The 27,643-nt window shown below is 51.8% G+C and overlaps 2 protein-coding genes across 5 annotated transcripts; one reads left to right on the top strand and one right to left on the bottom strand.

The window, feature by feature from the left end:
• Window positions 1–1,071: 1,071 nt before the first annotated feature.
• SQSTM1 (sequestosome 1) lies at window positions 1,072–11,901 on the top strand. The gene is made up of 8 exons (XM_032464886.1): window positions 1,072–1,319; window positions 2,828–2,923; window positions 3,427–3,656; window positions 3,753–3,894; window positions 4,646–4,726; window positions 9,635–9,849; window positions 10,118–10,313; window positions 11,050–11,901. The coding sequence occupies exons 1-8, from the start codon at window positions 1,115–1,117 to the stop codon at window positions 11,205–11,207; spliced, it is 1,323 nt and encodes a 440-aa protein (XP_032320777.1). The 5' UTR covers window positions 1,072–1,114; the 3' UTR covers window positions 11,208–11,901.
• Window positions 11,553–27,078, bottom strand: MRNIP (MRN complex interacting protein). Of its 4 annotated transcripts, XM_032464887.1 has the most exons (9): window positions 26,930–27,078; window positions 24,586–24,645; window positions 21,496–21,633; window positions 19,716–19,804; window positions 19,122–19,130; window positions 16,323–16,398; window positions 14,709–14,863; window positions 13,962–14,049; window positions 11,553–12,542 (listed from the first exon to the last, which is right to left on the bottom strand). In XM_032464887.1, exons 1-9 carry the CDS (start codon window positions 26,993–26,995, stop codon window positions 12,072–12,074), a joined length of 1,152 nt encoding a protein of 383 aa, XP_032320778.1. In that variant the 5' UTR covers window positions 26,996–27,078; the 3' UTR covers window positions 11,553–12,071. The 4 variants fall into 4 exon arrangements, with proteins under 4 accessions (XP_032320778.1, XP_032320779.1, XP_032320780.1 ...); XM_032464888.1 differs by lacking the exon at window positions 19,122–19,130; XM_032464889.1 differs by lacking the exon at window positions 21,496–21,633 and having other exon boundaries at window positions 26,930–27,077.
• Between the last annotated feature and the right edge of the window lie 565 nt (window positions 27,079–27,643).

The raw sequence follows: 27,643 nt of genomic DNA, 5'->3' as shown, positions 1-27,643 counted from the left end.
AAAAACTCGAGTTTGACTCAGCAGGTCTGACTTTCTACTCACAGAATTCTACCTGGGAGGATTCATAGGGCGACATACTCTTCTAGCCTACCTTCTTCTAAGACACCACCCCCTAAAAACCCCCTTCCCCCAGGCCATTTAAACGTATCACTTTTGTCACAAAGCAGTTTTTCTTGGTTCCTAGCTTGGGGGCTGTTGGTCTGACCCCTGCACTGCTCATGAGGCCAACAGACCTGAGACCCTCGGGCCCTTGGGCACCACCTGCTGAGCTGAATCCTGAGCTGACAAGTGGGTGTCCAGGCGCCCATGGGGACTCTCTTGGGCTGCAGTGACCACTTTGTGGCCACTGAAGCTCCAGGAAGCCTTAGCAGGACCTCCGGCTGGGTGGGGATGGGGAAGATTCTGTGCTCTTCTGGCACCTCTCAACCCAACCCCCTATTAAACTGGGAGCTCCTCTGGCACTCAGGCTTGATTTAGGGGCTCTGTCCCTCAATCCAGTAAGGGCCGTCATGGAGGATGCTGGGGGCGGTGTAGTGGGCTGCCACCTGAGAAGCTGATCTCTTTGAACGGATGGGGGCCAACATGAGTGGCAAGATCAGGACAGCACCTTGGGAGCCAATTTGTTCTAGCCGGTGGTGCCCGCTGAGCGCCTGGGAGCTTCGTGGCTTTGGGCCTCTATCCCCCGCCACCCTTCTGCACTGGGCATTCCCGGGCGGCCTGGGTTCTGCTATGCTGAGTCATGGCCAGGACCAGGCCTGGGAGGGGTCTGGGGCGGGACCCTCCCTGGACGGTTCCTTCCCTCAGGTGCAGAGGCGGACGCCCGATCTAGATGTCAGAGTGCGGGGCCGGTCTCTTGGGGTCCCTGGTGCCGTAGGGGCAGTGAGAAAGGGGTCGGCACCGAGGGGGCCCAGCAGCGGGGAGGGGGGAGCGACCGTGGGGCTCCTGCAGGGCGGCTCGCGCGCGACGGCTCGGACGGGGCCAGGGCAGGACGCGGCGCGCTCAAGCCACGCCCCCAGGAGGCGTGGAGGGGGCGGGTTTTCCGGCGTCCCCTACAAAAGCCGCGCGCTGGCACCCACCGTTGCCCCGCTACGCGCCTGCTCCCCAACCGTCGGCGATGGCGTCGTTCACCGTGAAGGCCTACCTTCTGGGCAAGGAGGACGCGGCGCGCGAGATCCGCCGCTTCAGCTTCTGTTTCAGCCCGGAGCCCGAGGCGGAAGCCGAGGCCGCGGCGGGCCCGGGGCCCTGCGAGCGGCTGCTGAGCCGGGTGGCCGCGCTGTTCCCCGTGCTCCGGCCCGGCGGCTTCCTGGCGCACTACCGCGGTGAGCCGGCCGTGCCTCAGCCCTGCCCCGCCTTCTCGTCGGGCCTGGGGGCGCCGGCGGGCTTTGCTCTGGCCGCTCACCGGGTGGGCGGCGGCCCCCGGTTAGGTCGGCCCTTGTGGGGTCACGCGCTGCCGGGCGCTCCTGGCGGGTCTCCGGCCTGGCGGCGTGAGCGGCCTCCCCTCCCCCCGCCGTGATGCTGCAGATCTTGGCTGGGGCGCGCCGGGGCGGACACGGGGTGGTCAGAGGGGAACTCGGGTTACACTGGCACCTCGTCGCTGCCGAGTGTGGGTCAGCTGGCGCCAGGTGGGCTTCAGATAGTAACCCGGAAGAGCCTGGGCCAGCAGGCGCGGAGGAAGGGCGGGCCGCGGACAGGGTGACGCGGCTGGCAGGCCTGGGTGCGGAGGGCTCGGCACTGCGCGGCCTGGCCCGGGAGCCCGGGGCCCGCGGCGGGGAGGGGAGGCCGGGGGCTGACCACAGGACGCCCAAGGCCGGGCGGAGTCCGGAGCTTATCCCACTGGCAGTGGATAGAGGGGCAAGATGAAAGCGTTCTTGAGAAGCGTTGGTGCAGGGACAGAGTGGCGCTGGCCTGACTGGTGGCTGCTGGGGGTGGGGTTGGGGGAGGTTGTTGTGACTGGGAAGGAGGCGGGCAGTGGGTGGGGCCGTGCTGGGACCTCCCTCAGGACTGCTGCCGGCTTGCCAGGCCCCCAGCTTTCCTTTTTTTTAAATAACAACTTTATTCAGCTACAATTCCGGTACCATAGAATCCAGCCATTTGAAGTGTCCAATTTTTGGCGTATCGACAGATTTGCAACCATTACCACAATCATTTTGGAACCTTTTCACCTCCTTATTAAAAAAACTCCGTACCCTTTAGCTATTCTCTCATCCTCGTCATCCCTTCTACCCAGCCCTAAGCTAGCACTAATCTACCTTCTCTATGGATTTCCCTATTCTGGACATTTTATGTAAAAATATATAGTCTTTTGTAACTGGCTTCTTTATCATAATGCTTTCAAGATTCACCCATGTTGTAGTATGCCATTTTTGTGGCTGAATCATATTCAGTTTTATAGATACACTACATTTTGTTTAGCCATTCATTAGTTGATGGATGTTTGGGTTGTTTCCATATTTCAAAGCAGCCTCTTTTTATGGTAGGTGCTGCGTCTTGTGGCCCACAGACCTGATTCAGCCTGTAGATGTATGGTTTGTGCTTATGGTGGTGCTTTAAACCATTGGAGGCAACATCTAAAAACGAGACTACATACAAATACATGGTTTTAGCTTCGTTGGGGGAGGAAGCGGGCGGAAGTATTCTACTTTACTCTCCAAAGCCAGAAGAGGTCCAGACTGCCCCAGAGCAGGTCACAGACGGAGATCTCCCACTGTTGACAGTGGGCCTGGGTCTGGTAGGATGTGGGTGGAGACAGCACCTTTCTGACAGGGCAGCTGGTAGTTTGTGTCCAGCTGAGACACCCTGGGTACTCACATGCTGTTCTTTCATCTAGATGAGGACGGGGACTTGGTTGCCTTTTCCAGCGACGAGGAACTGACAATGGCAATGTCATATGTGAAGGATGACATCTTCCGTATTTACATTAAAGGTAAGGGGGCTTCTCCGGGGTGCTGCCTGAAGCCAGGTGCTCCCTGCTAAGTAAAACAAGCTTGTGGTTTTGGAAAAATTCCCCCAAAGAAGGGGTGAGGAAACTGCAGGCTGTTTGAGACAGGGCCATAATCATCGCTATGCTTGGCCTGAGAAAGGAGTCTGTGTCCTTCACCTGGGAGAGGTTGGAGGGTCTGTGGGCACACTCTTGATTGGGCCCAGGGGCTAGGGGCAGCTATGGAGTTGGTCTGAGCACGGGCAAGGCCAAAGCTGTGCAGACCTAGCTTTGTCCCTATGGCTTCTCTTCTGCCTGGGCCACACGTGCCCAGATAACAGGCACAGGGACTGGGAACCTCCTAGCAGTTATTGTCCCTTGAGCAACTGAATTCCAAGTGGGTTCAGTGTCTGAAGAGTGGGGTTAGGGGCCTGCTGACTGTGATGGCCCCACAGAGGAGTCTTCGTGGCTCCTGAAGGGAGCCTCATGGCTCATTGCCCTCTCTGCAGAGAAGAAGGAGTGCCGGCGGGACCACCGCCCTCCATGTGCTCAGGAGGTGCCCCGCAACATGGTGCACCCCAACGTGATCTGTGATGGTTGCAACGGGCCAGTGGTGGGGACCCGCTACAAGTGCAGCGTCTGCCCAGACTACGACCTGTGTGCCGTCTGCGAGGGGAAGGGCCTGCACAGGGAGCACAGCAAGCTGGCCTTCCCCAGCCCCTTCGGGCACCTTTCCGAGGTCAGCAGGGCCTCCCCATGGGCCCGGGGTGGGCACTGGGTGGCCGGAGCCCCCCTGACCTGGCACTGCCCTGCCCCTCTGCTTGCCCCTCTGCAGGGCTTCTCTCACAGCCGCTGGCTCCGGAAGCTGAAACACGGCCACTTCGGGTGGCCTGGCTGGGAGATGGGCCCACCTGGGAACTGGAGCCCACGTCCGCCTCGAGCAGGGGATGCCCGACCTGGCCCCGCTGCGGAATCAGGTGAGGTTGGTCTGCTGACCTGTGAAGGGTGAGATGTGAGGGCCGGCAGACCTGGAGGACCTTCCCCAGGTCCTGAATTCCTGCATGCCTGTGGCTGGGCAGTTCAGGGCCACTCACAGCATTTAATCGTCGCAAAACCCTGCAAGGTGTGGAGCACTGTCTCCATTGCACATGTGGAAAAACTGAGGTGCCCAAGTGCCCGAGGCCACAGCTGCACCTGCTGCTGCCTGCCACGCTGCGCTGCATTCTGAGACGGCCCTCACCGCAGACAGGGAGGCCCTTCCAGCCCCTGCATCTCTACCACGCGCTCCCTTCTCTTCTGTGTCGGCTGTCAGGAAAGTCAGGGCCAAATTTGCTCAAGTCTTTAAAACACAGTCCCCAAGTTAAAAACTTACACACAGCTTGTATTCTGAAGTTTTGGTTTTATTCTGATTTTATTAACCTTACTACATCCTTTGATTCACCTCATCTTTAAGAACAAGGATGGGGATACTTGTTCGATTTTGAGTAAATAGTATTTGATGCTGTGTGTACTGAGCTCCCTGTGGGGTTCCTGAGCACTAGGCTGACAGATGAAGGAGGAGCAGTTTGAGGGACAAAGGAGCCCAGGAGGTGGCTTGGGGAGGGAGGGAGGGCAGTGCTGGGAGTGCAGGCTGCCGGGAGGAAGGTGACAGGACCGTGGCAGGTGTCAGTTATTGAGAAATGTGCTTTGAATTAAACTTACCTGTATTTTTGTTTTTTAAAATCAAAGCTTCTGGCCCATCAGAGGATCCCAGTGTGAATTTCCTTAAGAATGTAGGGGAGAGTGTGGCGGCTGCCCTCAGCCCTCTGGGTAAGTGGCTCCCTTGTCCATCCTTTGACATCAGAGGAGCATTTTGGTAGCCAGTGGGTGGGTAGCTGTTCTGTGGCTTTCACCTGGGAGATGGCAGAGGAATGGCAGCTGAAGTGTCGAGACTGGTAAGGATTTGTTGCCTCAGATCAACCTTTGCCAAGTGCTGCTCCGTAGGCCACTTAAGGTTGAATTCCCTGACAAATTCTTGAGCTTTTCACATGGAGTGAAGTGGACAGCCAGTGTTTGGTTGGGGTAATCCACTAGGGAAGGTTGCAAGTTGCAAGACTGGCCCGTCATCTTCTGCTTGTCTGTCTTTTGGGAGAAGACCAGTCTGCATTTCTCTAACGTGAGACTTGGGGTTTACCCAAGGACTTGGAGAGTAATTAGTTGAGGCGCCATTTTGCTTTTCCTCCCGTTTTTGCAACCCGCAAGCTCCCCTGGTGCTTCCCGAATGCCAGGCTTGGGCACTGGGGAGAAGGGAGCGAGGGAGGCAGTGCTGAGTGTGCTGCCGGGTTCCCAGTGTGCAGGCCCAGGGTAGGTCTCAGGGTGGGTGTGCGGTGCACCTTCGCAGGTGGCCAGCCTGAGGCCAGAGTGCCGAGACGTTAGAAGGCACCTGCCGTGTCACGGCAGCGGGGGTCAGCTGACGCAGGTGCCTTGTGGTGCACCCGTGATCTCAGACTAGAGGAGAGCTCATCTTTGTGACTGCAGTGGCAGGGAGCGTCCACCTGGTCTGTCCAAAAGCCATGTCCAGTGTCTGAAAGAATGCGATAGGAGGGTGCCCAACCCGCAGGACGTGACCACCATCACTTCCAACTTGCGGCCATTTCTGCTCACGCTCGTTGAAGCAGCTTTGAAGCAGCAATGACATCCTGGCACTGCTGATACATGACGCAGCTCAGATCATACATGGTTTCTGTACTGGAGCTAAAGGCTCTTGAGAGAATGAGGAAGAATTCCTGCATCTCATGCTTTCCAAGAACAGTGGGCACTGATGAGGTTATAACCGAGAGAGGCTCTCCCTGAACCCTGCCACTCACTCAAGACATAGTGACATAGTGAAGACACAATGAGTAGAATTTTAAGAAATTCCAACTAATGGGCTGTTACTTAGGGACCTTGGGAAGTTTCTCTTTGGAAGACAGTAAATGGACAGTGGTTCTCAAGTCTGGCTGAGCGTCGGAATCCCCGACAAAGAATTTTTTTTTTTTTGGTATACATTTTGGTTTATGGAAACTTAAAACTACCCTGAAGAACCAAGTCCTTTACTAAAAGAATGAACAGGACAACCTGGGGAGTCACAAAAACAAGTCTAGGCTCAGGCAGGGAGCTCCAGGCCCCTTGGTTTGGTGCGCAGGGCCCGGGCGGCGCCTGGGCGCCGTGTGTCCCGAAGGCTCCCCGGGAGACCCGCCTCACCCTTGCTCCCCATCCTGAGACCCAGCTGAGCTTGTTCAGTGTTTCAGAACTTGACCTGGGTTCCCCGCGCAGGACACGTGGGAATAATCTTGGGAGTGCTCAGGGGTCTTTTGGGATAAGAAATAAGGCCTTTTTGGGTCTTTCAAAGTGGATGGAGTTGTTTTCTGCTAACTATGGAGGAGCCTGGAACCCTGCAAAACAAGGAACGTTTCAGTAAAACATGCCGTTGAGTAGCTTCCATTTCGGAGAGCCGTGCGAGGGGGGACTAAACTCTGTTGTTGGAGTTCCAGGTATTTTCCTTTCTTATGAGAAACTGACAGGATGACAGTCTGCTAACTGCCTAGAAGGGACAGTTCCCAGAGCAGGGCCCAGCGTGGACAGAGCCAGTGACACCTCGCGGGGGTGGTCTGTGCAGTGAGTCAGTGGCTTTAAAAACCCAAGGCCTTTTTTAGGTAGGTGCCAGCTGAATGGCACCATGAAGCCCCGGGCTGCACCTGGCTGGAGGTCACAGTCAGCGATACCGGGGACGTGCAGCAGCGGGCCTCTTCCTTGTCATGGGGTTTTCGATAAATGTCCACCCCCCAACACACAAGAGCTTCGGGGCAGCAAAGCACGGACTGGAACAGCCTTGCGAGCCCTGTAGTCTCAGGTTATCAATTTGGAGAAACCCTCGTTCAGTAATCTCTCTGCTCCATTTACACAAGAGTCACTTCGTTCACTCATTTAAAAAGCGAGAGAACATGTGGGTGCTCACTGTACTGTCCGTCCAGCTCTTCTGTTTGCTTGAGTCTGTCAGGGGAAAATGGCTAATAGGGAAGGGATTAAACAAAGAAATATAAAGCAACATGGATAAAGAAAAAGGGAACAGAGTAACAGCGGACAAGATAAAACGATGTCACCAAACTTTGGAAGATGGGAAGTGGGTGGAGGGCAGTAACCGACAGCGGAGGCACCAGAAAGCTGTGCACCTGCACGGGGATGCTGCTGAGAAGCAGGGACCAGGGAGGGCCTGGGAACACGGGGTTCCTGTTAAGGATCATGGAGAGACTCCAGGGTCCCACTCAGCCAGATGCCGGCCTTGCCAACCTTGGCAGGATACCCAGTGTTTCATTGCTGGAGCCCTTGACCCAGGCGAGCTTCAGGGTGGGGACACTTGGGACACAGGGCAGGGTGAGGCACCAGCCTGAAACTGGGCATCAGGCGTGAGAGCGAGCCCAGCAGGAGCTGGGGAGGCCCTGTGCCGGAGAGGCCAGCTGCACCAGGGACACGTCCGACGGCTCTGCCCCCTGGGGTCCTGGTGCCTGGCCAGACACCCCGCCACCTGCACGGGGAAGCTAATGACGGCCCTGGCCCCATGGGGAGTGCTTCCTGTCAGCTTTTTCTTAGTGCGTTAGGCTCAGACAGCCACGGGTCACCAGCCATTTGGGAAAACCTCTATGCACGAGAAAGAAGGGAGTTGAGGGAGGACTTGACAGGGAAGAGAATGTTAGCACATCCTCAGTGAGGCATGGAAAAGTAGCTGCATCCGTGAAAAACAGGATACCATGAAAGTGGTAACAGAAGGGGACAGAATAAGAATATAGTTGGGAATTTAAAGAAATAGCAGAAAAAAGAAAACCTCAAAAGAAGGCTTAGGGGGTAAGTCATCAGATAAATAAGGCATGAACATTTCCCAGAAAAGTAGATTTTAAGATCATTTCAAGGAGATTTTCTAGAAGCAAAACAAATAGGCTGGAGGAGAGAAAAGATGGGATTTGAGGATTAAGCCTGGAGGCCCAGTATAGGATGAAGGAATTCCAGAAAGAGCACAGGGTTAAACTGAAGGGAGGAAGTTGTTAGCAGAGTGTAAGAGTTTCTTAGCACTAGGCGTTAACCTCTGGGTGGAAGGGGACCCCCAGATGCCTTGAACCAAGAATGACTGAGGAAGACCCCACACCTAAGCTTAATGTTGTCAAGTGGCAGCACTTTATCTTGGGATAAAGAGAAGCTCCTGAAACTGTAGGTTGCTATAAAAGCTTGGGAATTCAAAGAGCACAGCATTGGGAGCTGAAGACTGGCTTCGAAAGTCTCTTCTAAAATGGTTTTTCAACCTTGAGTTCTGTACCCAACTAAAACGATCAAGGGTGAGAGCAGGACAGAGCTGTTGAGGGTTGCAAGGTCTGAGCCCTCGTACCTGGGCTGGAACCCTCTCTCTGGCCAAATGAAGACGTAAGGCCTGACTGAAAGAAGGGGTGCTTAAAGATGGGCCCCAACCCACGAGAGTGACAGGGGAGCTGCCAGGATGGAAGGAGAGGCCTCGGAGCTGCGCCTCTGGCCCAGAGTGCCGCCCGTCCAGGCCACGGCTGGAGGCTCAGCCCGAGGGAGGGCCTCCAGGGGAAGCCAGAACTCACGGGCTCGCCTATGCTTTTTTTTTTTTTTTTTTCTGTTTTTTTATTTTATTTTATTTTATTTTATTTTATTTTATTTTATTTTATTTTATTTTAGTTATAGTCAGTTTACAATATTGTCAGTTTCCAGAGTAGAGCACGATTTTTCAGCCATATGTGAACACACTTATATTCACTGTCACATTCTTTTCCACCGTGAGCTCCCACAAGCTCGTGTATACGTTTCCCTGTGCTGTGCAGTATGATCTTGTTCATCTGTTCTGCATATGCCTGTCAGTATCTACAGATTTCAAACTCCCAGTCTGTCCCTTCCCATCCCCTCCCCCCCCATACTCTTAACTCAAGTAGAAAATTCTAGAGAAGCTGCTGGAGCTGTTGGGGAAAGTTAGCAAATGAAAGAGGGGGCGTCGTTAACGCCACACAAACAGAGCAGCTGTGCACGGGACAGGCCCGCTGCTGGGAGCAGTGTTTGTGTAGCTGCACGAACATGAACACTGAATGTTGTTTTCACCAAAATTTGAGTTTTTCAAAGGATTGGGGAAGGAGGAGGTGAGAGAGGAAAATTTAAACAGTAAACTCAGTCAAAGAAAGAGTGTCCTGGGTTGAAAGTCGTCCCTGGGGAGTGGGCAGGGGTGGGTGCTGCGGGGCAGGGGGTCTTCTCTAAGCCTTTGGGAATTGTTTGACTCTAAGCTGTGGGCATGTAGTCCTTTGAGAAAGTAAAATTGATTAGAAACACAGCTGGGGTGATTGTGGCCTCCCTTCCCATCAGTGAGCGTGAGTCCCAGAGCGTGAGACGAGGTGGACACGCCGGCCCTGTGCTACCAGGCTCGTGGGCCTTGCACGAGCAGAACAGGAGTGTTCAGTGTGCGTGTCTTCCACATCGCCAGGCCCCTGCACACGAGGGCCGTGCTTCATGTGGGCCTCAGCACGGTCGGGGGTGGGGGGTTCTGGCCACACGCAGTCTTTGGCGCTCACCCCCATTCTGCAGGCCTGGCCCCGTCTGCACCGTTGGGGAGAACAAGGTCTCTTTCTGGACTTTCTGGCTCTGAAGCTGGTCTGGGGTGTTAGCTGAGATTAATCAAGGTTTTGTTTGCTCCTCGGGTTCTAGGCATTGAGGTCGACATTGATGTGGAACACGGCGGGAAGCGGAGCCGTCTGACATCCGCCTCCCCCGGCGGCTCCAGCACAGAGGAGAAGTGCGGCTCTCGGCCAAGCAGCTGCTCTTCTGACCCCAGCAAACCACATGGGGATGCAGAGGGCACGGCCCAGTCGCTGGTGGAGCAAATGAACAAGATTGCCCTGGAGTCAGGGGGGCAGCCTGAGGCAAGCGCCCTCCAGCCCCGTCCCCCAACGCTGCGCTGCCCCGCGCCCCCCAGCACTGCAGCCGCAGCCGCTGCCTGGCATCTGCGCGGCCCACGGGCCCCCTGTCTGGCACGTGGTCACTCTGTGAACCCTCTGCTAGATCTCTGTGAAGAAAAGCACTCCTACAGCCTCTTGCCAGTGCTCTACGGCCCAGTGCCCGCGGGGACCGAGGCTGTGGGCGGGGGGGCATGCTGTCCATGTCTTTGTGCTCATGGGGCTTTTGTTCCAGGAGCAGATGGAGTCTGATAACTGCTCAGGAGGAGATGACGACTGGACTCATTTGTCTTCGAAAGAGGTGGACCCATCTACAGGTGAACTCCAGTCTCTCCAGATGCCCGAATCCGAGGGGCCAAGCTCTCTGGACCCTACCCAGGAAGGACCCACAGGGCTGAAGGAAGCCGCATTGTACCCACATCTGCCACCAGGCAAGTCATTTCGAGCACTTTTGTATTTCTCCCTCTGTCGTTCAGAGCATCCTGTCATTTGCTTCTAGCAACAAAGAAGGATGTTATGTTCTCTACTGCAGAGCTTGCCTGTTGACATGAGGGAAAATAATGAGTTGGTTTTGTCCTCTGTATCTACACAGAGCCCTAGTAAGCTCAGCTAATTTTAGAAATGACTAAAACAACATCCAGACGCAGAGTCACAAAGGCAGGTGTGCCGTGGAGGCGGCGCCGGCTTTGGCACTGCCTCACACTGGAACTTGGGGGTCTTCCCGCTGTCCTCAGGGAGGGGGCCGACCTAGAGCCGGGGTCACAGCTAAGCTCCCAAGTAGGAGCCAGGCAGGAAGCCACCGTGTAAAGCAGGTGGTGTGGAAGGCAGTAGGGCCGGGTGGAGAGTGTGGCAGCCTGGAGAACACACACTGAGTAACAGCAGCAGCTGACGTGCTGCTTCGGTTCATTACCATGACATGGCAATGATGTTTAAGACAATATTCAAGTGGAAAAGAGACTGCCAGCAGCCTAAAGTGTTTATCCTCTGACCTTTCTGCCAGAAGCTTGCCAGTCCCTGCTGTGGAGGGTCCTTGTGAAGGTTAAGACCTTGTGGAAGGGTCAGGCCCTGCGGGCACTGGGTCCTTGCTGGCTGGATAGGATGCTGCCCTGTGCAGGTCGCACTGGGGGCCCAGGCCTCCTCCTCACGGCTCTCATTGCTCTCTGGCAGAAGCTGACCCCCGGCTGATAGAGTCCCTCTCCCAGATGCTGTCCATGGGGTTCTCCGATGAAGGCGGCTGGCTCACCAGGCTCCTGCAGACCAAGAACTACGACATCGGGGCTGCGCTGGACACCATCCAGTATTCAAAACACCCACCGCCATTGTGACAATTTGTGCTTGCCTGTTCTGTGTCCCCTTTCTTGTCTCACAGTTGTGTTGAGCTAGTGTAGAACCCCAGTGCCTCTGTAAGGGTGAGTTTCTCTGCATTCTTCTTCCAGCATCTGGGGGGTGGGGACGCATGAAGCCATTTCGGGCAGTAGAGCAAGTAACACAAGGAGGTTAATTCCAAGCGCGTGTGCTGACGTCTGAGAAGCGTTTACCAGCTTCCCGTGGGCGCCCTGGCTCCTCACGGCCCGGGGAGGACGCGGGGGCCACACTGCATCGTGCTCCTGCACCCCCCGGCCAGGATGACACCAGCAGTCCCGAGTGCACCTTGCCTAGGGGCCTTCTGCTTTTTCTTTTTTTCCAGGGACTAACAGTACACTGACATGTAATTGATGCTCTGCTAGAAACCTGATACGCTCTGAATTTAGCAAGAGTATAGCCCACATTCTGTGGGGGCGGAGGCTGCCTGCAGTGAGTACCCGAGGGCGGGCCAGCCCGGGCCTTCCGCTGCGTGTCTGGGAGGAAGGGCTGAGGGGAGCTGACGTTAGTGTTCACTGAGTACTGCCTGTTTCGTAACCACTAGCTTTCTCTTGTTTTTCCAATGTGTCAACTGCTTTTAAAGAAAATCACTTTGTAGCCATCCTGTTATCCTATTTGTAAACAATCTAATTAAATGGTATAAGCACTTTAATCAAAGATACTGCAGCAAGAGGTGATCTGTTTGATAGCTGCGTTTATTGTCGGTCTTTGGGAGTGCCTGTAGATCACCCTCAGTTCTGCTACTGAAAAGCAACATGGGGGCCCTGTTTCCAGTGGCAGAGGTCAAGTGAAGAAGGGCTCACCTAACAAATGACATTAGTTTCAGTTCACAGATCGTCATCAAAGTCCTCACCGGTTTTAAAGAGGTCACACAGTCGCATGAGAGAAGGCTCCTGCGCCCCTCTGCCCAAGGGCTCACCCCCTGCCCAAGGGCCTGTGCCCCATGACTGCTCTGGGGTCTTCCCACAGAGCCCCTTGGGCCCAGGCACGGGCGTGTGTGTGGCCTGAGGAGGGGGCTGTACCCCAGGGGTCGTGCTGAAGCCTCCTTCCCTTGGGGTCTGGGCCCCGGGGGGCCCCTGCTCAGCCTGTGCTGCCCGGGCTGGCTTGGGGCCCCTCTGCAGGAGTGTCGGGGGCTCCACGTCCACATGTGGCAGAAGAAATGGTTCCCACTTGGAAGATGTGGCCCTGACCTGCTGGGCAGGACGTGGTGGCTCCCCCCAAGGAACGACGAGCTCCCTGATGCCCCTGTCCTCATGGCTGCGTCCTCCTTCGACCTTCCCTGCCAGGCCAGTGCAGTCCTGTGGTGGAAATACGATGGCCCCGTTCTCCACTCAGAACATGTGCCCAGAGGCCTGAGGGGCAGGGGAGGGGCCTGCACTAGTGGTTGTCACCACGTCTGGGCTCGACGCTTTCTGCTCTGCTCTGCTAGTCTGGGCTGGCAGGCTAGGGACATGCTTTTTGAGGTTTAGCAAAGCAGAGCAAATAAACGCCCTCTGCCTCCAAACCTCTGCCAAATTCCATGATAGGCTTTCCAAAAAGGGGAGGTGTCCTCATGTGATCAGATCTCACGGGGACCACAGGGTCCAGTGAGGGAGCCCCTGAAGTGCGAGCAGGGGCGGCCCAGAGACCGCCTGGGAAGACCGCGTGCTCATCTCCAGGTGGGTGGGACGGTCTCTAGAAGCATGTTGAAGGTTTTGGGCTGTGAAGTGGCTGCACAGGGTCCCGTGGGATATGACAGTGGCGCTTGGGCCTGGCTTCCTTCTACCTCAGGAACCAAAGATGTGCTGAAAATTGGGTTTCACTGCCTACGAAAGAGTCTAAAAGCAAGGACGAGCGGGATCCTGCATCACCACCGCAGGCACACAGAAGAGGCTCTGTGGCCAGCAGTTAGTGGCAGGACTGCCAGCTCTGCCCCTGACCTGCTGTGACCTCACGGAACCTTCGCCAGCCTTAGTCCCTCACCTTCAAAACGGGACAGGCCTGAGGCGAGCATTAGACAGGATGCAGGTAGAAGGTTCAGCCCAGGGACTGCGCATCAGGAACTGTCACTCTCGCCCTTCCACACTTGGGAGATTCAGGGCCACGACCTTACCCGGGGTCACGCCGCTAGCTGGCAGCAACACCAAGGTCTGGCCTCAGCCGCCTGGCTCTGAACTGGAGCCCTGCGCTCGTGTCTGAAGCTGGCCAGGCTGGCCCTGGCCTGTGCAGGGGGTGGCGGGCTTCCTCTGCTGGGTGCTCGTGGCTCCCATGACTGTAAAGCAAGGCCAGCATTCTTCGGTCTTGAAGGTGTGGTGGGGTCTGGAGCAGGCCTGGGGCAAAGGGGGTGCCCCAGGTGCACAGGAGCCCACCTGGGTAAGTGAAGGTGAGGGAGGAAACAGGTACCCAGAAATCCGGGGCACTTCCCATGCTGAACAGTCTGACACAGACTCTCCATGCGGAGTGAAGAGAAGAGAAAAGCTCCGCTGGTCAACCCCAGCCGCCCTCAAGGCGCCAAGCTGCCCTCCTGCCCGGGGTCAGCGTCGCTGGCAGAAGTGCGGCGGGGGCAGCGCAAGCCAGAGAGGAGACGGCTCAAGACAGAAGACACGACACCTGGGTGGGAAGTCGGGCTCTGGGGGCACGTGAGTCTCCCATTCCAGTTGTCCACAAAACAATGAAAAACTCCTGCATGTTTCAGTGGCCACTGGGACTAAAGAGAAACACTGTCCTCAGTCACTGACCTTCAGGGGCTCCAAGGTGACGCCACGGTTTCTGAAGTCCTGCACATCAGGGCTGCACGGAGGCTGGACCGTGCTCTGGCTCCACTTCCTGGCAGAGGGAAAGTGCTGTCAAGAACCCAGTCCTACCGCTCAACAGTGGCCGTGACCCTGACTTGGTGGTCGGACCCCAGCCCAGGTAGGGACCTTGTCACCCCTTGTAGCTCCCCAGGTGCCCCGCTGCCAACAACAGGCTGCCTGGTGGCATCCAGGGCAGTCCACTTCTCTGCTCCACAGCTGGCGGTTGCTAGAAAGATCTTATTTTGAACTGGCATCTGCCCCAGAGGAGACACCCTAGATGTAGGCGAGACAGTCTCTTGAAAACTCACTGAAGCGCAGAGAAGACGAGAACAGACCCCGGAGGGTCAGGTCTTTCCTGCTCTTGGCTAAAAGCTGCCAGGCTTGTCGGCTCTCTGGCCACACTTCGTCAGCCTTGCCCTCAGGATCTTCCCTGACGTCACTGCAGTCTAGATGTCCAGAATTAAGCAAGCCTCGTGAATGGCGCCCGTGCTGGCATCCGCCCAGCCCTCACCTTGCACGGGCAGCACCCGGTGCCTGGCCAGGCCAGACAGCCTGCAGTGACGGCGCTGCCGGCTCACAGCCCTTAGGTTTCTCCCACGATGCCGACCACAGGAAGCCGCTCACCAGTCCCCCCAAATGTGGGTGGGCGAGGCGGGCGGGGGAGGGGCTGGGTTAGTGACCACTTGGCACCTTTTCCTAGGCAGGCCTGTGCGGCGGGGAGGCTCTGGCTTCTCTGTCTCGGGTGAGGGCTGTCTGTTGGAACACGCTCCTCCTCCTGGCCCCGGCTCTTCGGAGTCCCTTTCCAGATACTTCAGCCAGCGGTTCTTTGAGGGCTGGGGTTTTTCCTACAGGATTGGGAAGTTAGTTTATCCTCAGAGTTGGAAAGCAGGCACCTTTACTCAAATTCCCCAGCCCAACTCGGAAGCCTGAGGGCCTCAGGACCCACGGCTACCCTGTGACCAGGAAAGGAATTTGGTTGGAAGGTAATGGGAGATGGGTGTCTTGGACGGAGCACCCTGGCATACCCCTTGGGGAAGCTGCAGGGCACAACTTATCAAGAAGTTTGCAAGTGTGCACACTCCCTGGCCCAGCAGTTCCAAATGAAGACAAAGGCACAAAGATGCTCATCAAAGTCTTACAAAGCAGTCATAGCAGCAAAAGTTTGGGAACAATCTAAATGCCCAATAAGAAGGGAATAAATATTGGCACATCCATTCCATTCTGTATGTACTTTTTAAAAATGAAAATCATTGAAAACTGCATAGGAACATAGAAGAATGACACAGGTAAAAATTCCAGGATGTGAACGAGTATGTCTTACAGTGGAGGTGATGAAAGGTTAAGCTTGTAATTAAAGAAACTGGGTAATCCAACCATACGAGAGCTGGTGTGTTCAACTGGTGCTCTAACTGTGAGTTTAAGAAGCTAAAGCTCTAACCTGTTCTTAGAAACAATGATCAGTACACATGTGTAAACTAAAACAGGTGCGGTGCGCCCTCTGCATGCACTCACGTGCGGCACGTGTGTGTGCTGTCGGACCGTGATGATTGTACCTAATAGAACTGAAAAGGGAAATCAAGCAAACAAACAAACAAATAAAATGGTGTGCTTATGAGCATTTCCCATTTATAATAAAGGTTCAAAGAGCAACTGGAGAGAGGATGCTGCCAGGGCAGCTCTGTGAGCAGAGGCGGGGCCCTGCCCTCAGGCAGGCAGGGAGCCTGTGGACAACTGTCCGCACTTCCCTGTTGCTGGCAGGACAGTGTTCCGCATACCCACGGAGTCCTGGATGTACTGAGGGCATCACCTACTCACTTGAACCCTTGCGCGTGCTGCCCATCCAATACCGTTTGGGCACCTAACTTACCAGGCCCCGGGGCAGAGCAACTGAACGCGAGCCCCCTGTGGGGCTCAGTGCGGAGAGAGGGAACGTGGAAATGCAGGCACTGTACAGCAGCATCCTTCCCTGACCAGGGGTGTGCCCAGTGCTGAGGGACAGAGGAGAAGCACGAGGAGGCGAAGTTCAAGCCAAGTTCAGAATTCTCCAAGCAGCCAGAAGAAAAAGCCCTTTCCACGAGTACTGTAATTACTTGTTCACGCGGCTGGCTGTCTCCACACTTACGGAAGGGGGAGGTTTATTTTTGAGTTCCCTGAAGCTTTTACCCCACGTGCTTGTCATTCGGTGACATCAACAAGTGTTTGCTGAACAAACGATGAATGAATGAATAAAATGAGTGAATACACGGGAGCCCCTCCGTGATGGAGTGGCTCCGGGAGCTGGTGGAGACGGCGCTGCTGGCTTACCTGCAGACCCGCGTGCACAGCCCACCCAGGACCTGTGCTTTCCTCCTCGTTGGCACTTACGGATTCCTCCAGAGACCTGAGGGAAAAATTGTACATGTGTCCTTTGCGAAATGACCAGGAAGAAGGACAAGGAAGATGGGGGCAGCAGAATGCAAGGACTTGACAATGGCCATCAGAGCCTCTTCAGGGGAACTTAGAACTTGTCTCCGGTGTTGGGATGTGATTTGGTAATTTTCTAGTTTAGAAGGCAGAGGGACCATCTGTTCTGATCAACAGGAAAAGCTGACACAGGGCAGAAGGAACAGACTTTTAACCCAGAGAGACCAGAGTCTGCATCCTGGCTTTGCCAGCGCCTGGCTGTCACTGACAGTGTGACCCTGGGCACATCACTGTATCCCAGTTTCCTTATCCACAAATGGGGATAATAGTGCTGGGGTGACTATGAAGATAAATGAGACAGTAAGTGTGCACATGCCCTGCTCAGGGCCTGGACCACAGACTAAAGTTAGCTAACTCCTGCAGCACAGAGAGGCCCTCCCATCAGCAATGGACATGTCCCCATCACACAGGGTCAGATGAGTGTCTTTCCAGTTGGGCTGTGTCTCCACACTACAAGAGAGAAGGCAGCTTCATGAGTCTGACGTCCCAGAGTGACTTCATCCAGCCTCCCAGGGACAGCAGGGCCCTACCACACAGAGCGGAGTGAGGAGCCAGTCTCCGCAGCCTCAAGTGGGGTTGGAGGGTCAGTGAAAACATTTATTCTGCAAGGAATCAAGGTTAGCCCCAAAGCCACGTCTACCCACGTCAGACAGGGCTGCTACATCACATGATCAATTGGAACTCTCTCTAGTGAACTAGGGTGAGAACCCCACCTCCACTTCGGTTTCTTCATCTATGAAAAGAAGTCAGTGATGCTCAGAGCGATCCGGGACATGAGATGAGCTCATGCATGGGAAACACCCACCCCGTCGCATGGCGGATACGCCCAACGTTCAGGTGAGCAGTGTCCCACCAGCAACTGGCCAGAGCCCCGCTCACCTTCCCCTGGTGCAGGCACTCAGCTCTGTCAGCCACGGGCCATCTCTCAGCAGCCGGAAGATACTGTCTGCCTTCTTGCTTTTAGCGTTACCCGGAGAAGCTGCTGTCTACAGTTCCTGTAGCTACCTTTCAGCCCTTCCCTTTGTCTTCCATGTTCCACAATTTCATTATGTTGTTGTGTCTAAGGGCAGACTTTTTTTTAACTTTTACAGTTAACTTATTGGGAGTGAGGTATAGCTCAGTGGTACAGCGCATGCTTAGCATGCACGAGGTCCTGATTCAGTCCCCAGTACCTCCATTAAAAAATAAAACAACAACAAAAAACCCCAAATAAAAAATGGGGAGGGTATAACTCAGTGGTAGAGGTCATGCCTAGCACGTATGAGGTCCTGGGTTCAGTCCCCAGTACCTCCATCAAAATAAATAAATAAACAAACATAACTACTCCCCCTCAAAAAACCAAAAAACTTACTGAGGTATAATTAACATACACTAACACATACCCATTTAAATGTAGTTAGATGAGGGTTCTTTTTAAGAATTTTTGCTACAATTGCATATTTTTATTTTTATTTTGAGGGAGGAGGTCATTAAGCTTTTATTTATTGATTTATTTTTAATGGAGGTACTGGGGGTTTAACTCAGGACCTTGTGCATGCTAGGCACACACTCTACCACTGAGCTGTGCCCACCCCTGTAGTTAGATGAGCTTTAATAAATTATATCTTTGAAACTATCATCTCAATTGAGATACTGAAAACTTTTTTTTGAGATATAATTAGCAAGATACAGAAAATGTTTCCGAGGTTTGCCCATCTTTTTGTTGCTGAGTACAAGGCCACTGTAGTGAGTTTTCTAATCCATGAATGTGTTAAATTTCTTCATTTAGATCTTTTTAAATTTTTCTCAGCAATGTTTTGTAGTTTTTACTGAAAAGATCTTGCACATTTTTGGGTTAGATTTATCCCTAAGTACTGTATTTTTTGATGGTATTATAAATGGTATTTGATTAAAAAAATCATTTTTCCTATTGTTTGCTGCACTTATATAGAAGTAAAATTTAGTTTTCTATGCCAACTATGTAAGTTTTAGAAGGTTTTGTGTAGATTCTTTAGGATTATTCTGTGTACACCATGTCTTTATCCAGTTTGGGATTTGCTGTTTCCTGAATCTACGAACGTAAGCCCTTTGATTCTGGGAAGTGCTCTGTTCATTTCTCTGCAGAAGCATCCTTTATTATCTCTTGCTGGAACTCCTCTCTGTGTCCTTCCTGTCTCTCAACTCATATTTTCCACCTTTTTATCCTTCTGTGCTGCACTGTGAACCATCTTCAGATTTATCTTTCATTTCACTAATTCTCTCTTCAGCTACACATAATCTGTTTAACGGTTCACTTCATTTTTTTAATTGATTTTTTTTGATGGCCCACTAAATTTTTAATTTCAATGACTACACTTTTCATTTCTACAAACTCTTTTTGATTCTTTCTTCAAAACTGTTTGGTTATCTCTGGCTCATATTATCAACCCCGCTCTTCTGATTCCATTAAACATGTTACACATACAAATCATGTATCCTGAAGTCTGTGTGGGTCAGATTTTCTGTCATTTCTGCTGTCTTTCGCTCATGGTGATGTGCTTCTTTAAGTAAGTATACTGATTTTTTTTTACCTCTGGGCACATGCCCCTTGGAACTTTATCTGTGAGAATTCTTTGACACCTGGGTTGAAGACGTACTGCTCCAAAACAGAGCTGCATTTACCTCTGCTTCCTGGGACAAAAAAAAAAAAAAAAAAATCTCAGCTTGAGACTTTCCACACAGCATGTGTAAAAGGCTGAAAGGCCATGTGACAGCTTCCCTGTGCTGATAAACTCCTGGAGCCATATTTCCCCTCTTCAGCCAGTGCCAAGGTCAGCCCCGGCGGGCTCCCTGCGGTGAGGGGTGCATGGCTAGTTTACTTGTATGCCGCGGGTGTGGTCCGCTGGGGACTGGGCTTCATGTGGCGGTCTCCTATTGGCCTTCCCACACTGAGCGGGCTCCGGGCCCTGTCTTGTCTCCTGCCTCCTCCCAGCCGAAGTGGGAGCTGCGGGGCACCAGGTGTCAATGCCCAGCAGCCCGGCTGCTCCCCCTCCGGATTTGGGCTTTTGATGGCTACTTATTTTCTTGTCATTATATCAGTGCATTTAAAATATCGTGGCCTGCATTTTAAATTATTTTCAGTGGGAAGATTGTTCCATATCTAATCGCCATATTGTAAGACACAGACATGTCAGGGATGTCTCCATTGTATGCCGTTGCCGTCTGCTCCAGATGGAAACAGGGCAGGATAACGGAGCCCCTCTCGAACTGCTGTACCTGAGTGACGTCTCTGAAATCTGTCCCTGAAGCAGATTTAACTTTTGGACATGGCGTCTACAGTCTGCACCAGAGCCCTCGCTGTAAGCCTGAGAAACAAACAAACAAAAATATTAAGTTTAAAAAGTGCTGACAGAATGCTAAAGAAACAGATCCATCAGAAATTCACCTCGGGGCGGGTAAGCCCCACAGCACCACGAAAGGGGCCCTAATGACTGCCTGCCACGTCTGCAGTGGTTTATAAACTGACAGTTCCACAAACCGAGAGTTTCAGCCCGTCTGGCTGCCCACAGTTACCCTGACTCCTCACGCCAAAGCCAAACTCAACCCCTAAACACCCACACAAACTGGTTAATGGTCATATGAAATTCAGAAGAAAAATAATGCAAATTGCCAATAAACATATGAAGTGATACTTACCCCTCACCCACAAGCCAAAGACTACAAAATAAATGAGACACTGTCTTTTACTGAGAGGACACTCATTTACTTAGTATTATTTATTAAGCACTTGTTATGTGTCATCGCGGAGCTAGGTAAGGACAACACAGCACAGCAGTGGACACACATCACTGTCAGCGTGGAGCTCACACTGTAGTGACAGGGGACAGACAGTGTGTACCTAAGTCACCCACGTGGCCATCAGGTGGTGAGAAGGGCTGTGGAGGAAAGTTAGGCAATGAAGGGCGGGGCGGAGTGGGGCCAGAGTAGACAATTTCTATGGGGTGTTCGAGGGGTCAAGGACTGGACCACTGAGAAGGTGCCATCTCAACACAGAATAGGAACGCAGGAGGGAGCAAGTCACGCGGACACCTGGGGAGGAGCATTCAGCAGAAGCAATGACACGGGAAGGAGTGCGAAGCCCCCGAGCCTGGCGTTCTGGAGGAATAGTGAGGAGGCCAGGTGGCCGGAGCGGAGCGGTCTGGGGGCAGGTGGCAGGAGATGAGGTTTGGGAGTGTAGGCCCTGCTACAGGCAGGTCAGCCCTACAGGGGCTGTGAGACCTGCTCTGCTGTCCCCATCCCGAAATTCTTAATCATCTTACACGAACTTGTGTAAGTGAAGTCTGATGAGATAAGGAAGCATGTCTGAGTCGAGGACACCCAGGGTGCCCACTGTTCCTTGCCCGTTTTCACACAGTATGCCTGACGCCCCAGGAACAGGAATTCCAGTGAACTCACGCTTACTTCACTTCTTGGTACACAGACACTCTATCCGTGTTCTCAGCCTTCAGCTCACTGAGGAGTAAGGGAAGACTCAGAGGAAAAGGAACTGTCTTTCCCTCTTTCTGTGCCGTATTTTCATAAGTGATTGGCAGTTCCAGGGAGGTAACAGGAGTAAGAGAAGACAAGACAGATATCCTTGGCTGTTCAGGATTTTTAGAACAGCCTTGCCTTCTTTCTGCAACTGAAGCAAGTTCTGGTTCCAAGGGAAAGCCTGGCCTCTCGGGTTATGGGTGACCCCGGTACCTGGGCATAGACGGCACACACCGCCTAGACGTGGAAGAAGTGACAAACGGACAGATGCCACCAGTAAGTCAAGTCACTTGAGGGCTGAGAGCCGACCATCGTTTTTAGCAACACAGAGATCACTGCTGGCTTGGACAGGAGCAACGTTAGTGGACTGATGGGGAGTGAGATCCTGTTTGGGGCAAGTTCAAGTGCAGGTAGAAGAAGAGGAACGGGAGGGGGAAGGGCATGGTTCAAAAGGAATGACGACCTGCGTCTGGCGTAACTGGTAGGCAGAGTGCAGAGCAGACACTGCAATGCGTTCTCTCTTTACCTGGAAACAAACTACACTACATTTTCTAGTCTTCCTTTCAGTCAGGTGTGGCCACGAGACCAGGTTCCCTCCAGCGGAACGTGAGTCGCTTCCAGAGCCCTCCTGGGTATCGCCTCCATGCTCTTGCCCCTTCAGCGGCTAGAGACAGCAGCAAACAAATCTCAGGGAATAACACAACCATCAGACGGCAGGCGCCTGGGTCCCCGGATGCCCATACCAAGGACAGCTGCCCTTCTGATCTCAGTCCCTCCCAGGACTGTTACAATCGCAAGAGAAATGACTTCTTTTGTGTTAAGCACCACAGTTTGGTGACTATTTGTTACGGTGGCCTAGTCAATCGTAAGCCACCCACCACTGCACAAGCATGGAGGGGCTGAGAGGAAGGCAGAGCCTCAAGACTTCCCAACACAAGCTGACATCTAAAAGCAGCAGCAGCCACTGGCTCATGAGCCAGGCCCCCGTCTTCTGAGGCCCAATCTCAGGGTGGGCCTCGGCCGCTCTGCCGACAGGTGGCCTGACTGTCCCCACTCCCCCCACCCCACTTGACTGGACCAGAGCGGGAGACCTGAGTCAGCTAGACCAACCCGACTGCTTCTCCCAGGAGTTCATAACTGGGACTCAGCTCTTACAGTGGGTTTCAAATGAGATTCTGTGGTCCGTGAGTGGAGTGTGTTACTGTGAACTGGGGAGAGAGAGGAAGGGAAGGAGTGGAGGTAGGGAGCGGGGAGGAAGGCACAGGGAGAAACTGGGTGAGGGAAGGAGGCAGACAGGACAAGATGGCACTGGTGCTGTCGACTGCTCTTCAGTTTAGTTCTTCAAGGGGTCAAGGATGAAACTCCTCCCTTGGATTCTCCAAGATACCCCATGACCTTGTCAGTAACTTTAAAATTTTTGCTGAAACCATTCTGAAGTTGTTTTTTCTTTTTCCCTATTATTTGCAACTAAAAGATCTTTGGTCGAAAGAATTCCTTGATTTAACTTCTAGGAATTTGTCCTAAGGAAATAATTGGCCAAGTGAAGAAAGAGGTATTTGTAGTAAGTTTCACTGCAGAGTTGTTCACAGCAATGAAAACGAAAATCAACCTAAATGCCCATCAATGTGGGACTGGTCATTTATTCGTTCAACAAACATTTATTGAGCAAGCATTTACTATGTGACAGGCACTGTCCTAGGTGCCAAGGGTTTATCATACATAAAAAAGGGTATATAAATGTCCATTAACAGATGAATGGATAAAGATTTTATTTATATATATATATTAATATATATGATAGTGATATATATATATATATAATGGAATATTACTCAGCCATAAGAATAATGAAATATTGCCATTTGCAGCAACATGGATGGACCTAGAGATTATCATGTTGAGTGAAGTAAGTCAGATAGACAAAGACAAATATCATATAATATCACTTATATGTGGAATCTAAAAAAATAATACAAATGAACTTACTTACAAAACAGAAACAGACTTAGACACAGAAAACAAACTTACAGTTACCAAAGGGGAAATGGGGGGAGGGATAAATTAGGAGTTTGGGATTTACAGATATACACTATTACATATAAAACAGATAAACAAGGACCTGCTGTGTAGCACAGAGAACTATATTCACTATCTTGTAATAACCTATGATGAAAAAGAATTGGAAAAAAAAATATGTATAACTGAATCACTTTGCTGTACACCTGAAACTAACATATTATTGTAAATCAACACTTTGATTTAAAAAAAAAAAGGAGCAACCTAAATGTCCACTGTCAGATGACTGGATAGAGAAGTTGTGGTATATTTATACAATGGAATACTACTCAGCTATAAAAAATAATAAAATAACGCCATTTGCAGCAACATGGATGGACCTGGAGATCATCATTCCAGGTGAAGTAAGACAGAAAGAGAAAGAATACCATATGTCACTTATATGTGGAATCTTAAAAAAAGAAAAAGAAAAAGAGGACACTACTGAACTCATCTATTAAACAGAAACAGACTCGCAGACATAGTAAACAGTCTTATAGTTACCGGGGGAAAGGGGGTGGGAAAGGATAAATTTGGGTGTTTGAGATCTGCAAATGTTAACCACTACATATAAAAATAGATAAAAAACAAATTTCTTCCGTGTAGCACAAGGAACTATATTCAATATCTTATAATAACCTTTAATGAAAAAGAATATGAAAACTAATATATGTATATATGTGCATGCCTGGGACATTGTGCTGTGCACCAGAAACTGACATGTTGTAAATGACTGCACCTCAATAAAGAAAAAAAAAGGGCGCATGAATAACACTGGCAAAGGCTCCACTCTTGTGAAACTTGCAGTCTGCGAAGACGGACAGCACTCACCTTCGAATATATTTCTGATCAGGATGATGGGATTAGCTAAGGGAGGTCCCAACAAGAAGCACAAAGGCCCCAAAAAGGGGGTGGATATGGCCTGTTTCAAGGTCAGAAGGGAAAGCCCCTATGGCTAATGGAGGAAGATGATGAGAGGAGGTTGGAGCAGTGGCACCAAGGGCTGGAGCAGGTGAACAAGGGGCTCAATGAGGAGTCTGTGGCTTTAAAGAGACCAGGTGGGTCAACAGGTATGGACTTGAAAAGAACTGTGATGCTAAGTGAAAAAAGTGGACCAACAAGAGCACTTATAACCTCCTCCCTTCAGTCCACATGCCCCATCAAGTCTCCCTGCCCACCCTCCTTCTCACACCTGCTTCTATGAACAGCTAGCTGCCTGCCCATCCCCAGTTAGCTCTGAGTCCCCAGTTATCCTTACAGACCCCTGTGCTTCCTCTCACTGTGCTCACTCCAGTTCTAAATGGCGTGTCCATGTGTGTTTTAGTTTCTCTTCCTTACATGACAGCAGAGCTGTGAAGGCAATAAACAGAGGAAGGACCCTTTCCAAGCACTGCTCCATCCATTTCACTTCCTCAAGGAACAGGAACTCAGGCAGCAGGAGGGCTGTATCTAACGAACTTGAGACCACGTAGTTGGGCTCCGTGAGAAACATACTTCTGCAGGGCTGGGTCCCACCTGCCCCCTGGTGGAAGCAGTAGGTGCCCTGCTTCTCGTGACTCACCCGCAAAAATGACTGCTTCTCCCCACAAGCTTTGCATGTCCATTTGAGACTTTTTTTCACCTACAATGAAATTTCAGAAATATCACTAAGATAATTATTTAAAACCGGTGGAACTGGATCAAAAAATAGTAATTTTAAAACATCAACGGAAAAGAATGAAGAGTCCAGAAACAAATCACCACACATGTATGAAAATTTAGTATATTATAAAGGAAGAAAGAAGAGACTTTAATAAGTGATTCTTGGAAATTGGCTATCCATACGAAAACAAAATCTAATTAGATCGCTACTACCTGTGGTTATCAAAAAAAACCGCATAACATTTTGATTATTTTGGGGGGGGTGTAACTTTTTATTTATTTTTATTGGAGGTACTGGGGATTGAACCCAGGACCTCATGAAAGCTAAGCACACGCTCTACCACTGAGCTATACCCTCCCCCCTACATTTTGATTCTTAATAAATCTGACTAGATAAGTTCCCTCTTAACATAATAAAATGCCTGACGTCGACCTCTAAAGCTGCAGAATCACCACCACCATTCCCATGAAAGTCAAGAACAAGCCAAGGATCTGCACTATTATTTACCATTTTTTCTGGATGTACTAGCTGATGGCACTGGAAAAGAGAAAGCAATAACAGGTACAAAAAGGAGAAAAAAACCCTATCATTATGTATAGATATGATTTATTTCTTTAAAACCCAAGATAATCAAATGAAAAACTACTAAAACCAGTACGACAGTCTAACATAGGGGCTGGGTGGAAAATGAATACATCTTCAAAAATTAATAGAGTTTATGCAAGCAAACATCTAGTTAGAAGAGACAGTGAAAGAAAAAAGTCCATTTATAATGGCAACAAAGTAAATGTTATCAAGGGGCACCAAAGTTGTTTTAAGAGATAGAATGAAATAGCATGCTTAACATCACATCACAAAGACATCTAGGTTGATTAATAAAAACTAATATGATTAGTATAGTCCTAATACAAAAATCATCAGGGCTTTTGGGGAAGCACCCAAAAGGATTCTAAGAAGGAAAAGCACATCTGTTACACGTTTAAGTGGGTACATCCTAAGATTCAGCAATTCTGCTTCTCAGCATCTACCTTCAAACACCATAAAAATACTGTGTACCTTCTACAGGTATTTAAGAAATGCATTCAAAAAATAATAAAAGCTCTGGAAGGACACACAGTAACTGGCTGGCTCTGGGTGGGGGCGGGCAGAACATGGTATAACAGGATCTTTGCAATTGGACAGGCCTGGCTCTGCCATTTATTAGATGGAGAGACTACTTGATTTCTCTGGATTTCAGTATTCTCTCTGTAAAACGATATAGACTTCAGAGGTTGCTGAAATTGAATGAGATGTGTGAAACTGCCTGGTACACAATCGACTTGGAATTAAACTGCTAATCCTTCTTTTTCACTTGGTTTCAAAGCACTTTTCAGAATTAAAAATGACCATGAGAATATGCACTACATCATATACATGCAATAATTTAACAGTGGGAGTGATGCCCATTTAGTCTCAACTCCTAGAACCCCAAAATGAAATAAGCAAAAAGTTCCTGAGCCCCTAAAATAGCCCTTACGAAGCCACAGCAAACCTGCCGGTGCACACTCAGCTTCTATCTGACTTTTTAGCAAACGTTTTAAAGAAGTTAGACGTTATTCTTCAGGGCACAGCAGACTAGCAGACAGCCAGGAGGAGGAGGGGACACCCACGATCCAGGAAAGAAGAGGTTAAGTGACACCTCCCATCTTACATTCTGACAGTCAGGGAAGCAATACGTTTTAGAAACTTCGGTCATCCTGTTTAATACAGTCCAGGCGCGAGATTATTTACACTTTGGGAAGCAGGCGTCGAGTCCCTCCCCACGCGGGTAAAGACGCGGGCAGAGTCAGAGTGCCAGCAGGGGCGCCCAGTCAGAGTGCCAGCAGGGGCGCCCAGTCGTGCCTCAGTTTTAAAAACTATCATTTCTCTTCTGTTTAAAACAAGAAAGAGCCACTTTGGGGGCCAGGCTCTGCAAGGAGGCTTTCCCTCCACCTTCACCCCGTGCGCTCGCCTGCCTGCTAGATACTCATGAGCTGCCCCTACAGAAACGAATCTAACAACCAAGAAAAACCCGAAAAAAGCCCAGAACAACGTCACGAAGACGCGACATCGATAAACCCGCGTTCTCAGGACAGAGCGTCACTTGTACGGGCCCCGCGACCGCACGGGACGGCGCCCACTCCGGGCAGGGCGCGGGGAGGAGGTCAGGCCCCCCGCGGCCCCACCGGTCCTGCCCGCGGTCCCCGCGTTCGGAGGACGAGGGGGAGGCCGGCGCCCTCCCCACCTGGTGAGCCTGGAAGAGGCGGCAGCTGCAACACCGAAGGACCCGCGCCTGCTGAGGAGGCGCCATTACGGCCACCAGCGCGCGGCGCGTGCGCTCCGCTGCCCTGTCAGCCTCGGTCCCACCCACTTCCTGAGCGCGGCTCCTCCAGCCCGGCGCAGCTTCTTTTGCGCGTGCGCAACACGCGCCGGCCATTGAAGCTCCGCCCCGACCCTCTGAAGCTCCGCCCCCCGCTCTCCGGAGGCCCCTCTATCCCGTGGCGCTTCTTGGTGGTGGGTTGGGACCAAGGGCGACCTCAGGACTCAGGCCGTCTGTACGCTGCCCAGTCCGGCATTGTTTGGAGTTTCCGCAGTCAGGTCACAGGTTCTCTGAGCCCGAGCCATTTCCACTTGGGCTAGTTGGGCAGATTGAATTTGCAAGGGCGGGGCCTCAAGTCCCCTTTCCGGTCTGGCGGTTGTTGGTTCCCTACCTTCTGCTCCTTCAGGTTGGAGAGAGGGAGCTGGAGGGCACTTCCCTTCTCCAGCTGGCACTCCCTGATTCCCAGTCTGCTGGCCAGTAAGTCAGAGACGAGGTATTGGGGCAAGGAGGAACGACTTTATCCAGAAAGCTGGCCAACCGAAAAGATGGCACACCATGAAGTCCTGGAGAACCATCTTCCCCCCAAGTCAAAATTCAGGCTCCTTTTATACTAAAAAGGGGAGGGGAGGGAGTCTGGTT

This window comes from Camelus ferus, chromosome 22, assembly GCF_009834535.1.
Source record: "Camelus ferus isolate YT-003-E chromosome 22, BCGSAC_Cfer_1.0, whole genome shotgun sequence".
NCBI classification, from domain to species: Eukaryota; Metazoa; Chordata; class Mammalia; order Artiodactyla; family Camelidae; genus Camelus; species Camelus ferus.
Note: the sequence above shows the minus strand (reverse complement) of the source record. Positions and strands in the feature narration are given on the sequence as shown.